The sequence below is a fragment of the Prinia subflava genome, chromosome 19, assembly GCF_021018805.1.
Source record: "Prinia subflava isolate CZ2003 ecotype Zambia chromosome 19, Cam_Psub_1.2, whole genome shotgun sequence".
Taxonomy (NCBI): Eukaryota; Metazoa; Chordata; class Aves; order Passeriformes; family Cisticolidae; genus Prinia; species Prinia subflava.
Genome location: NC_086265.1, coordinates 9,607,966 through 9,620,282, shown reverse-complemented (window position 1 = coordinate 9,620,282; position 12,317 = coordinate 9,607,966). Strand labels below are relative to the sequence as shown.

The following is a 12,317-nucleotide window of genomic DNA, read 5'->3' as shown; positions in this document are numbered from 1 at the left end:
CGCTCCGCCCCAAACACGCCCGCGCCAATAATATAACAGGGTCCAGAGGGGGCGTGTCCACAGAGAACCCCGCCCCAGCCCCGCCCATTCACACCCCGGCACTGCCGGGGGCGTGGCTATGGTGGGGGCGTGGCCCTTCCCTAGCCCCGCCCCCGGTGTTCCCGCCATGGCGGCCCCGCGGGCGGTGCTGGTGGCCTGGCTGCTGTCCCCGCTCCTGTCCCCGCTCCTGTCCCCGCTCCTCTCCGCCGTCCCGGCCGGCGCAGCCCCGTCCCCGGTGCCCCGCAATGTCTCCGTGCTGCTGGAGCCCGGCTCCGAGCGGCTACGCGTCCTCCCCGGCCGCCACCCCGCCGCTGTCGCCTGGGCCAGCCTCGATGACCGCATCTCTCACGTCGGGTACGACCCGGGTGGGGCGGGACGGGGCCCGCATGGAGCCGAGCGGGGATAGGGTGCCTGCGAGGGAGCCATCGTCGGTGGGGTGCCTCGTCCCGCCCGTGTCCGTGACCCACCGTGCTCGTGTCCCCACAGCTGGGCCTTCCTGGAGGTGACCACCAACGCCTCGTACAATGACAGCCTGCAGGCCTACGCTGCCGGGCTCGCCGAGGCTGCCGTCACCGAGCAGGTAAGGGGGGACCCCTCCAGAGATGCGTGCGGTGGTCCCTTTCCCGGGCTGTCCCCCGGCGGTGACACCGCGGGCCTGTCCCCCAGCTGATGTACATGCACTGGATGAACACCATGGTGGGCTACTGCGGCCCCTTCAAGTACGAGAGCGAGTACTGCCAGAAGCTGCGGGACTACCTGGAGGCCAACCTGGCCTGGATGGAGGAGCAGATGGCGAAAGGGCAAGACCCCGAGTACTGGCACCAGGTGAGGATAGGGAGCCCCCACCCAGGGAGCCCCCCGGGACCCTCCTGGGCCTTTAACCCAGAGGACAGTTCAGGGCAGGGAGCTGTCCTGGCCGAGCTCCAGGTAGGATGACAGGGATGTGGTCATCCTCCTTCCTGGGGTGAGTAGAGGTGACTCGTGACTTTCTCCTCGCCAGAGCCTTGTGTGCTGCAGTTGGTGTGCACGGGAGGTGGCTTTGTCACCCTTGGCCATGGGTGCTGAGTCATGACCTTGCTGACAGTGACACTTCCCGCCTGTGCCTCTGCAGTGGCACTGAGACCCAACTGATCTGCTCTGTCCCCTGGGGGAAGGAGGGAGCCTGTTCCCCAAAACCTCTGAGCCCACCTGCTCGCAGGAGCCGGGTGCCAGCTCTGTCCCCTGTCCCCAGGTGCGCCTGGCCCTGCTGCAGCTGAAGGGGCTGGAGGACAGCTACAACAGGCGCCTGGACTTCCCCAGGGGCAGGATCACCCTGGCACCCTTTGGCTTCCTGTAAGCTCCTTCTCAGAGGTGGTGGGGAGTGGGGGATGGTTTTCCCAGGGCTCAGAGAGCTGTGGGGGCAATTCCTGCATGTCCAGGAACAGCTAGTTCTACTCCCAGCCCACCTTGTCCGGGCACTTGTCTTCTGCTGCTGGGGCAGGACAGAGCCAAGAGATGGTGTCCTCTTCCCCACACCATGGGCTTGGTGGTGGGTTCCCCCCACAGCCCCTGCCTCAGTTTCCCTGCTGCTGTGCTCCCCCTTTCTTCCCTGCTCATGCTACCAGGGTGCTCCCAGCACAAGTGCCTGCACTGGGGTGTGGTGGAGATGGACAGACAGGGAGCTCTGAGCCAGCTCAGCTCCAGGGCTGGGCCGTCCCTCACCCGACATCTTCTGCCTTGCTTCCCCCCAGGCTGCTGCAGTTGGGGGGTGACCTGGAGGACCTGGAGTCCGCCCTGAACCGCTCCTCCCCTCAGCGTGTCCTGGGCTCGGGCTCCTGCTCGGCTCTCGTGAAGCTGCTGCCGGGCCAGCGGGACCTGCTGGTGGCCCACGACACCTGGGCCTCGTACCAGGCCATGCTGCGCATCATCAAGAAGTACACGCTGCCCTTCCGCGCCTCGGCCGGCGGTGCGTGGGCTGGGCGGGGGGGGCTGCGCCTCACACCGCCCTTCTGATGCCTCTGCATCCCCCCCCAGGCAAGTCTCAGATCCCTGGGAGCGTCCAGGTGTTCTCCTCCTACCCTGGCACCATCTTCTCCGTGGATGACTTCTACATCCTCAGCAGTGGCTTGGTGAGTGCGTCTGGTCCTCAGGGACCTTTCCCCAGCCCTGCTGCCCTCCTCCATCACTCCCTGCCCTGCAGGTCGCTCTGGAAACCACCATTGGGAACAACAACCCGGCCCTGTGGAAGTACCTGGACCCGCGGGGCAGCGTCCTGGAGTGGCTGAGGAACATCGTGGCCAACCGGCTGGCCCGCAGTGGGCCCGAGTGGGCCACGGTCTTCCGGCGCTTCAACAGCGGCACGTGAGTGGGGTGGGGTGGGGTCTGGGGATTGGTCCTGGGGGGTGGGATTGGATGGAGAGTGCCCAGGCTGCCAGGGGGACGCATTCCTTGCTCTCCATGCCAGGTACAACAACCAGTGGATGGTGGTGGACTACAAAGCCTTCACGCCGGGCAGAGCGAGCCCGGCGCTGGGCGTGCTGACAGTGCTGGAGCAGATCCCGTGAGTGGCTCCATTGCTGCCCGAGCCCCTGCTGTCTCCTCTCCCATGCCTGTGGGTTTGGAAAGCCCTGAGGGTGGTGCGTGCCCAGCCCAACGGGTGGTCACAGGGCAGTGTGACACACAGACACACAGGGGTCTGTCTGTGGCTAAAGGCTCTGGAGGTGCTGGTAGTAAATGGGTGCCCAGCACCTCTGGCTGGGGTGGGAACCCCGCAGTGGGGACCCCCAGTACGTGTCCCCCCAGCCCAGCATGTCCCCCACTGTCCCCAGTGACTTTTTCCCCCTCTGCTCTGACTCGTGGTCTTCCTCCCAGCACAGGGGCCTGGTGATGGTGGCCGATAAGACAGAGCTGCTGTACCAGCAGGGCTACTGGGCCAGCTACAACGTGCCGTGAGTGCCGCCCCTCCCCTGCAAAGAGGGGCAGCTGTGCTCACCTCGATGCCAGCTCGCTTGGGTTCCCCCACCCAGGTACTTTGAGGAGATCTTCAACGCCAGTGGGAACCTGGAGCTGGTGAAGAAGTACGGCGACTGGTTCACCTACGACAAGAACCCGCGTGCCCAGATCTTCCGCCGGGACCAGGCGCTGGTGCACGACCTGGACTCCATGATCCGCCTGATGCGGTGTGTGCTGGGCACCCCCAAACCCGGCTGTCCCCCCGAGGAATTGGCTGTGATCCGCGGGCTTTTCCCGGGTCTTCACCGTGGCTCTCTCCCGGCCCTCCCGCAGGTCCAACAACTACCTGCAGGACCCCCTGTCGCGGTGCAGGGGCTGCGACCCCCCCCAGAACGCCGAGAACGCCATCTCCGCCCGCTCCGACCTCAACCCCGCCAATGGCACCTACCCCTTCCCCGCCCTGCGCCAGCGCTGCCACGGCGGCATCGACATGAAGGTGTGCCAGCCAGGCAGCCCTGCGGGGCTCCCCTGAGGGGGTGCACCCCCAGCAGCCCATCCCCAGTGCTGACTGGCCGCCCTGGTTTGTGTCCCCATCCGCAGGTCACCTCCTCGGGCATGGTCCCCTCCTTTGGGCTGGTGGCGGTCAGTGGCCCTGCCTGGGACGACGTGCCCCCCTTCCGCTGGAGCGAGTCCCCCTACAGCTCCCTGCTCCACATGGGCCACCCTGACCTCTGGACCTTTCCCCCAGTCAAGGTCCACTGGGACTGAGCAGGCGCTGGTCCTGTCCGTCCGTCCGTCCGTGGGCGTCTGTCCTGTGGGGGATCCCTCTGTGGGGGCCGTTGGGTGCGGGGTGTCTCAGCTCTGTGGTACACCTGCCCCTCCTGTTCTTTCTGTCTCTCAGGGTCCTGGCTGTGCTGCACAAGGGGCTGAGCCCAGCGTGTCCCCTCCCTGCTGTGGGGCTCTCCAGTCCCTTTCCCTGGGTGCTGCTGCCTGGTTTGGGGGGGCTCTTCCCAGAAAAGGGGCATCCCGGGAGGCTGGGGCTCGCCCTCAGGGCAGACAGGAGGGCAGTGAGCTGGTTTGGCTGTGGCAAATAAAGTGCTCTGTGCTGGTGGCTGTGCTTGGCTCTCTGCTGGGGTTCTCTGGTGGCTTCTCTTAGGGCTGGGCTCACGCAGGGGTGTTGCCCCCTCCCCATTAACAGGACGATCTGCTCCTCTGCTGGTGGGAGGTGTGTGCCCAGTGGGGCCGGGGCTTTTGGGGTGTGCAGGCTGTGACGGGTTCTGTGCTGCTGGAATGGGGGAGCCCCACTGCTCACCCCCCAGGAGTGGGAGACCATCCTCATGCCTTTTGTCCTCCTTTCCTCTGGCACCTGTGTGCCCCCCGTCCCCAAAACCCGCGGTGCAAAATCCTCTTAGGCAGCTCGCTTGATCCGCTCTGCCTCGTTAGGAATAACGAGGTCATTACTGGGGGATTAATGAGCTGCGCCTCGGCAGCGCTTTGAAGGCGCCAGGTTCCCACCGGGGCTGGGGGCCCCTGGGGCTGCAGGGGGGTGGGAGGGAGCAGGTCTGGGCTGGTGGGGTGCTGGCACCCCAAAAGCCGGGATGGGTGTCCTGGGGAGGGTGGGGTGTCTGTACCCCACTGTGCTGGGACAGATTCAAGGGATGGCAGAGCCTGTGTCTCCATGGTGTGTGAACTACTGTGGAAGTGGGGGCTGCTTTTGGGGTCCCCGTGCCTCAGTTTCCCCAGACAGATCACCATCACTGGGTGAGGGAGCAGCAAGGAGGAACAGGGCACGCTGGAAATGCCGCAGTGTTGCTGATCCCCTTTTTTCATTTCCTGAAAAGTGGAAAAACAAACAAAGAGTTGTTAAATATCATCCCAGCTGCTGCCACTGTCAGCCAGGGACTCTGGCCAAGGGAAGTGACCAGGTGACAGCCTGGCATGCCTCCCTCACCGCAGGGATGGAGCCAAAGTGGAGCAGAAGAGGGGCAGGGAGGTGGGTATGGGCTGGAAAGGGACCCTGGGCCATGCCAGGGCTGAGCTGAAATGTGGTGTCCTCCCCAAGGGGGCCTCCAGCCTCGTCCCTGTGAGCTGGGGGGGGCTTCTTGCACCCCTTTCCCAGCTCCTGCTACTGTCCCACCCCCATGGAAGTGGCTGCAGTCTCTGCCTACTGTGAGATTGGGACAGGGGTCACTCCAAAGGGCCCCAGAGAGACTGGAGCTGTGTTCCCCCCCCGCCACAATGCCCCCATTCAAGAAATTCTCCTCATTCCCCTCCTTTCCAGGCCCCAGTGTCCCAAAAGCAGTGTGGCTCTGTGCAGAGGTGCAGTGCTGTGCTCTGTGCTGGTCACTCCAGAGCCCAAGGATGGGAAGCAGGGGTGTTCTGTTGGCACCAAAGATCAGCTGCATCAGGAGCAGGGCTGCTCCAGAGCTCTCCCCCTGCTCGCTGCCTGCCAGCAGTGGTGCTCTGGGGGGTTTTGCAGCACAGTTTGGGTCAGGGGACCGAAATGCCATGTTCTGGTTTCACTGCTGTCTGCTGGCACTGGGGCAGAACTGGGCACGCTGTGGGGCTCCCAGTGCACCCTGTTTGGTGTGTGTTGGTTCCAGTGACTGCCTGTGCCCTCTGCTTCCAGGCGGCTTCGGCTTGTGCCAGAGCAACAGAGGAACTTTCTGCGGCTGCGGGGCTGTGAGCCAGGGCTGGGCCTTCCTCCAGATCCCACCCTCCTCCTCCTTGCCTGCTGTGGACAGAAACAGCCTCTCAGGGCAGAGGTAGGACTTTTACCCTGGGGCTGTCACCAGGGCTGGGTGACCAGGAGGGCTCCCACAGGAAAGGAGGGGGCTGTGCCTGCCTTGCCTGGGGGCTGCTGGAGCTTGGGTCTGGGCCAGCCTCTGGCTGGGTCTCCTGGCACAGCCCCTCTCTAAGGGGTGATCTTTGTCCGTGGCATGCCTGGTATGGGCACTGGAGCCAGGGGGGCTCATCCCAGGGGGCTCCTCCAGCTGGAGGGGCTGAGACCCCGGAAAGTGAAGCTTGGAGAGAATTCAAGGGCTGCCATGGGGTGGGGCTTGGCAGGGTCAGCAGAGGGGTGTGATGGTTCATTTGGTGGCTTTGAGAGATGTCTTGGCTGAAGGTTTGGGGTGTGCAGGCTGCCCTGGCTGCACCAGGGGTTCAGGGGCAAAACCCTAAAATCTGCTGGTACGTGTTTCTGGCCCCACCTGATAATACCCAGTGCAAACCCTTGAGGGCCCCCAAAATCATTTGTGAGCTGCCTTTCCTCTGCCCCCATCTCCTGGGAGCCCACATCCCATCTCCCGGGCATGTGAAAGCCGCCGGGATCCAGCTGGCGGGGCCACACGTGTTTGTCCCCGCCGTGTCACCCGGCAGCGTGCCCGGCCACGGCCGGCCGCCTTCGGCAGCGCTCCAGCCCCGAGGCTGCAAAACCCGCCCAGGGCTGAGCAAACAGCGGCTCCCGGGCAATGTCTGAGCCCTGCCCCTTGCCCTGCTGCCTGACTGAGCACGGGGACCTGGGGACACCGTGACTGAGCACGGGGACCTGGGGACACCGGCGCGGCCGCTCGGACGCCACCTCTCCCTCTTGTGTCCGCAGGCTCGGCGGAGAGTGAGGACACGCAGCGAGGTCCCACGGGACACCAGGTAATGCCCACCCCGGGTTACAGGACACGGTGTGCACCTGGAGGAGGGGGTGGCACAGCCTGTCCCGGGATCTTCCAGGGGGAGCCCATCGGTGCTGCTGCATCCTAGGGAAGGGAGGGGACACTGGGGACAGCTCTGTCCCTCCACAGAGCTTCCTGCACTCCTCACCAAGCCCGGACTGGGCATCGGGGCTGCAGGGGGGACCCGTGGGGAGCAGCTGGTGACTCCAGCGCCTCTCCCTGGCAGAGCATTCATTGTCAGCCATGGCAGCCCAGCCCGTCGGGGGCCAGAAGCCCTTCCACGTCGTTTCACCCGTTCTGGAGAGCCTGTCCCTCTCCAAGGCCGTGGGCACCAAGGTCTTCATGAAGCTGGAGAACGTCCAGCCCTCGGGATCCTTCAAGATCCGGGGCATCGGGCACCAGTGCCAGGATGTGAGTGTGGGCATGGTGTGTGCAGGGAGCTGCTCCTGCCCTCGCGGGGGGCACAGTGGGGGGACACAGCCGTCCCCTCCCCTTTCTGTCTCCTGCCTTTCAGGCCGCCAAGAGGGGCTGCCAGCACTTCGTCTGCTCCTCAGGTAACTCCATCCCGAGCTCTCCTGGGGAATCTGGGGATGCTCTCCTGAGGAATCTGGGGATGTTCAGGGGGTCGAGCCCTGCCTGACCCCCGCTTTGCACAGGAGGAAACGCGGGTCTGGCAGCAGCGTACGCGGCCCGGGAGCTGGGGCTGCCCATCACCGTGGTGGTCCCCAGCAGCAGCGGCCCCACCGCCGTGCGCAAGCTGGAGGAGCTGGGGGCCACCGTCGAGGTCTATGGCAAGGTACCCCCAAAAGTGGGGTCTGGGGGGTCCAGAGGGGGCTGAGCCTGACCTCACCTGCTCATTGGTGCTTGGCAAACCCCGTCCCAAAATGTCCCCTCCTGCATCACAGTGGGATCACCCTGGGGACCCTCAGTGGTTCTGGTGTCCCCCAGCCCTGCAGTGACAAGAGAGCCATGCCAGGGCTCCATGGAGCCCTGCTGAGCCGCCCCTTGCCCCCACCCAGGTGTGGGATGATGCCAACGGGAGAGCCCAGGAGCTGGCTAAGACAGAGGGCTGGGTCAGCATCCACCCCTTCGATCATCCCTTGGTGTGGTGAGTGCTGCCAGGACCCAACTCCTGCCCCTGGTCCCCATCCCCGGGATCCAGGCTGGCCCGGGGAGCCCCCAGGCTGCATCCTGCTGCCCCTCACCCTGCAGGGAGGGTCACGCCAGCCTGGTCCGGGAGCTGAAGGACTCTCTGGAGGCCAAACCAGGCGCCATCGTGGTGGCGGTGGGCGGCGGGGGGCTGCTGGCAGGTGTCGTGGCCGGCCTGCACCAGGTGGGCTGGCAGGATGTCCCGGTCATCGCCGCCGAGACCCAGGGGGCTCACAGCTTCCACGAGGCGCTCAAAGCCGGCCGGCTCGTCACCCTGCCCGACATCACCAGGTGAGCGGCCGGGCGTGCAGCGACCTGGCGCCTCTGGCTAAGGTGTCCTCGCCTTGACCGCCTGGTCCCCTGCTGTCCCAGCGTGGCCACATGCCTGGGAGCCAAGACGGTGGCGGCGCGGGCGCTGGAGTGCGCCCGGGAGTGCCGGGTGCTCTCGCAGGTGGTGCAGGACACGGAGGCGGTGCGGGCTGTGGAGCAGTTCCTGGGTGAGCCGGGGTGACAGGGACACCGCCGGGCCTCGGGGGCGGCTGGAGGGGGGGTGCTGGGCGAGCTGGCACTCTGTTGGTGGCCCCAATGTCCCCCCGCGCTGTGCCCGCAGATGACGAGCGGATGCTGGTGGAGCCGGCGTGCGGGGCTCCCCTGGCCGTGCTCTACTCGGGGCGGCTGCAGCGGCTGCAGCGGGAGGGGCGGCTGCCCCCGCTGGGCTCCGTGGTGCTCGTGGTGTGCGGCGGCAGCAACATCCACACGGGCCAGCTGCGGGCCCTGAAGAGCCAGCTGGGCATGGAGTGACACCAGCCCGGGCAGGGGAGGTGACAGAGCCCGGCCGGCGCGCTCTGCTTGCTTTCCTTCCCAAACAACCCAAATAAAGCCTGGGGACGCGGGGCCGGGCTCCTCACGCTGCCTTTTCTGGCACACAGCACCCACGTAGGGATGGGAAACTGAGGCACAGGGGGTTCGCACTGCAGGCGGGGATGGAGCCGGGGTGGTGCCTGTGCTGGGGGAGGGACTGGGGTCCGCACATCCCACTTTTCCCACAGGTATCCTCCCTACAACCCTCCGCCCCCTCTCCTCCCTCCCCCTGCTCCTCCCCAGGCTGTTTGGGCTGCAGCTCCCCACCTCAATTAGCAAACGCTCCGTCTCTGACTAATTACTTTGCTACTGTCTTTATGCATTATTATTGTAATGATTATTAATTAATACAATCTTCTCCCTTTCCTGCCACATTGGCTGTGGCCAGGCGAGAACAACGCTCTTGTTACGGTGATTTATCCGCGGGGATCCCCGGCAGGGTTTAACACCTGCGGGCTCCGGAGTGCCCTAAGTTGTGGAGGGGATATACCCCATCCTAGACCCCCTAGGATCCCTTTCCCCCCCATCCCACTCATCTTCCCGCTCTCCCTTTCCCCCAGGCTTTTCTGCTCTCCCACATTTCCACTCTGCAGTGCTGTGTTTGCTTTTAGCCCTTTGCTGTGGCGCCTCCTGGGGTTGGTTTTCTTTTGTGTCCTCCCAACATTTCTCCCCTTTCCTTCCTCCCATTCCGGGTGATGCGGGGTTTTGCTCCTGCTGATGCTCCCCAGCCCTCCTGGTTCCCCCTCTGAGCTTGTGCCCCGCGGTGTTGGGCAGGGAGAGGAGCCTTTTGCTGCTCCCAAACCTCACTCATCCTCCTCCCCTTTGGAGCAGAAGGGCGTCAGCCCCAGGACCAGCTCACCCACAAAGCCCTTTCCCCTGACCTGGCTGCCAACCCCCAGAAACCCCTCCCTGCCCTCAGCCCCTTGGCCCTACACCTCCCCACCTCCCCAGGTGCTTCGAGGAGGCCAAACCCCCATAAATCAACACTCTGCCACTCCATCGTGAGCAATATCTTATGTAAAAAGGTGTTTCCAGGGAGCACCGAAGGCTGGAGAATCCTATTACGAGGCACACTATTAATTATAAAGAGTCAACCCAACCTACTCCAGCTATTTTTTATCCCAGGTCCAAAACCTGATTACTTCCCACCTTCTGCAGACCTTCCCCTTCCGAAAAAAAAGGCAAGAAGGTCAGAGGAAAAAAAATACCATTGATGTTTACCTAACAGCTTTTAAAAAGGGATTTATTCCTGTGATCCTGCTTGGGGAGGGGGTTCAGGGGAGTCAGGAGCTCACGGTGGTGATTCCTCAGCACGGTCCCACAGAAGGGTCATTGCTGGTGGTGACATGGGTGTGACTGTGGGGTTTGGGGTGACTCCCCCGACAGGGAGCTTTTCCCCTCCTTGCCTTCATGAGAGGGCATTTGGCCTTTGGGTGCCAGCTGGGGGCATTGGGTTTTGGGTGTCCCCGGCAGGGATGTGAGGTGCAGGGTGGCTGGGGATACCCCTATGGGGTGGCCTGGCCCCAGCTGGTCACGTGGTCACTCTGCAGCTGGAGACAGGCAGGAATCCTGAGTGCTGCTGCCTTCCTGGGACCCCTGGCATGATTGGGGACACCGGGTTTGGCTCCACAAAGCTCCTCTGTGCCAGGGGATTGTTCCTTGGGATCATCCCTGCTTTGGTGGCTGCTCCTGCTGAGCCCCATCCTCCTGCCAGCCTCCAGCCTGGGAGGTGCCAGCCTGGAGCATCATTCCCAGACCCTCTTGCAGCCTCTTCTGTCCAGGTCTCAGAGATGGGGAGTCCCAGCACCCTAAAAACAACCCTCAGCCTTGGATCTTGAATTAATAATAATGGAAATAATAATAATAATAGCAACCAGTGCTCACCCAGTGATTGTCCATTTTATACTCCTCAAAATGATGCTCTGAGTGGATTATTTACCAACATATCACCCTGTTTTATAAAAAGTCCTCACTACCTGCTAACAGTGACAACCTGGAAGTGCTGGGGCCCAGGGGAGCTGCCGGCTGTGCTCCTGCCTCGGTTTCCCCGTTTGTGAAAAGGAGAGGAGGTGTTTTTCTTGGAGGGGTGAGGGGACACCAGTGTCTGTGCTGGCCCCAGCTCCTGCCTCAGGGCTCCCTCGGGGCTCGGCCTGGCTCGTTGGGCACCCTGTTATTAATGCCAGTAATGGTATAGGAAGGATAAATTCCACCACTTGGCTGAACAGAGAAAATATGCAGAGAAGTGACTGGCTTTCCATAAATCATCGGTGCTCCGTGCTACAACCGAGCCAGGACTTAAAATTCAGGTCAGGAGAGAGGGACTCTGGTAAGCCAGCAAGGGAAGGTAATTTATTCTGTTTATATCGTTTTACTGCAAGACAAGGAGCGAGGGGGGGGAGGCAGCAAAGAACTCTGCCATGATTTTGCATTTTAAATATTAGTTCAGAGCTGCTGCCTGCCTGGGACTTTTTATTTTTGCATCTCAAGGGATAGAAAGCAGGGGAGAGAAGGGGGGTGAGCTGGGGTGCTGGGGGGGAGACCCCGCACTCCTGCCACCAGTGTGCCCAGGGAAAATGGGGCAAGAGCTGCTGGTGGCATTGCTGAGCCCACACTTGGGGTGTCCCCCCCAGCTGACCCCCGAGGATGCCCCTTGGGGCTGCCCTGCCTGGGGGGCTCTGGGAGGGTCTTGGGTGCCCCCCAGGAGAAAGAACTTGTGCATTGTGCTGTCTGCTGTGGGGGAAGGGGCTGAGCTGGGTAATGCGCCCCTTCCCAGCGCCAGAGAGCCGCGGGAAACGGGGGGCGCTGGGTCTGGGGTGGGGGATGCAGCAGCATCACCTCCTGCAGGTGCACATCGCTCACCCAGGGCAGCGGTGGGAGCTGCTCCCCCGGACCCCACGCAGGGCTGGGTGACAGTGGGGGAGCCCGGCCAGCGTTTCCCAGGGGCTGGTGTTAAATGAAAATAAAATAAAATAAAATGAAAGGGACCAGGTGACCGAACAGTAGGTAACTAAAAGGTTTTTTATTCACATTGAACAACAAGAGCCATTCACACTAACAGCCTCCGCAAGAGGCAGCGGGGACAGGAAACCCACGACGCTTTCAGAAAACAACTTTTTTCTTTCCTTTTCCATTCTCCTTCCTTTAATCCCCCCCCTTCTCTCTGTGCTCTCACCCCCTCCCCGGTGCCATCCCCTCCCTGCCTTCAAAATAGAAAAATTCGGAGCCTCCGATGACTAAAGTACAATAAATAATCAGTAAACACAAAAACATACTTTATTTGTTTCTCCTTTATACAAAATAAAGAAACTAGAAGCAAAAACTATAATACATCCTTAAATTGACGGAGCCTCTGGGAATCGTTGGGGTGGGACTCGGCGTCGAGGCTCGGGTGAAATTTCTGCTGTCGTGGTTGGGTTGGTTTAGTTCTGGGGTTTATTGTTTGTTTGGGGTTTTACTTTGTTGTCGTTGTAGTTGTGTTTTTCCTGTCCCTGCCTCTTTCTGCTGCCTGTTCCACCACGTGGGAGCCCAATCTCGGCCACTCAGTCACTGGGGCAGCCCCGGGCCTGGCCCGCACGCAACCCCCTCCTCCCACCGCCAAAAACCGGCTCCAAGCCCACCTTCTCCTCGGGGGTAAAACGGGAACAATAAAAATTGGGAGGGCAGGGAGAG

The 12,317-nt window shown here is 62.6% G+C and overlaps 2 protein-coding genes across 3 annotated transcripts; both read left to right on the top strand.

The window, feature by feature from the left end:
• The first annotated feature begins 73 nt into the window (after positions 1 to 73).
• Positions 74 to 4,081, top strand: PLBD2 (phospholipase B domain containing 2). Its single transcript, XM_063415662.1, has 12 exons — positions 74 to 393; positions 526 to 619; positions 706 to 864; positions 1,271 to 1,371; positions 1,770 to 1,984; positions 2,053 to 2,147; positions 2,219 to 2,379; positions 2,483 to 2,578; positions 2,895 to 2,966; positions 3,045 to 3,197; positions 3,304 to 3,466; positions 3,571 to 4,081. The coding sequence occupies exons 1-12, from the start codon at positions 119 to 121 to the stop codon at positions 3,736 to 3,738; spliced, it is 1,752 nt and encodes a 583-aa protein (XP_063271732.1). The 5' UTR covers positions 74 to 118; the 3' UTR covers positions 3,739 to 4,081.
• Positions 4,082 to 5,297: 1,216 nt separating this feature from the next.
• SDSL (serine dehydratase like) lies at positions 5,298 to 8,681 on the top strand. 2 transcript variants are annotated; one of them, XM_063415663.1, is made up of 9 exons: positions 5,298 to 5,735; positions 6,572 to 6,618; positions 6,865 to 7,049; positions 7,153 to 7,192; positions 7,295 to 7,434; positions 7,658 to 7,746; positions 7,851 to 8,078; positions 8,160 to 8,284; positions 8,398 to 8,681. In XM_063415663.1, exons 3-9 carry the CDS (start codon positions 6,882 to 6,884, stop codon positions 8,586 to 8,588), a joined length of 981 nt encoding a protein of 326 aa, XP_063271733.1. In that variant the 5' UTR covers positions 5,298 to 5,735; positions 6,572 to 6,618; positions 6,865 to 6,881; the 3' UTR covers positions 8,589 to 8,681. The 2 variants fall into 2 exon arrangements, with proteins under 2 accessions (XP_063271733.1, XP_063271735.1); XM_063415665.1 differs by lacking the exon at positions 5,298 to 5,735 and having other exon boundaries at positions 6,460 to 6,618.
• The last annotated feature ends 3,636 nt before the right edge of the window (positions 8,682 to 12,317 follow it).

Excerpts from the sequence above, each read along its gene's own strand:
- PLBD2 (XM_063415662.1), top strand. The coding sequence starts at position 119 with ATGGTGGGGGCGTGGCCCTTCCCTAGCCCCGCCCCCGGTGTTCCCGCC. Across the intron at positions 2,967-3,044 it reads TGGGCCAGCTACAACGTGCC|GTACTTTGAGGAGATCTTCA; the intron begins GTGAGTGCCGCC and ends TCCCCCACCCAG. Across the intron at positions 3,198-3,303 it reads TCCATGATCCGCCTGATGCG|GTCCAACAACTACCTGCAGG; the intron begins GTGTGTGCTGGG and ends GCCCTCCCGCAG.
- SDSL (XM_063415663.1), top strand. The coding sequence starts at position 6,882 with ATGGCAGCCCAGCCCGTCGGGGGCCAGAAGCCCTTCCACGTCGTTTCA. Across the intron at positions 7,435-7,657 it reads CCGTCGAGGTCTATGGCAAG|GTGTGGGATGATGCCAACGG; the intron begins GTACCCCCAAAA and ends GCCCCCACCCAG. Across the intron at positions 8,079-8,159 it reads ACCCTGCCCGACATCACCAG|CGTGGCCACATGCCTGGGAG; the intron begins GTGAGCGGCCGG and ends CTGCTGTCCCAG.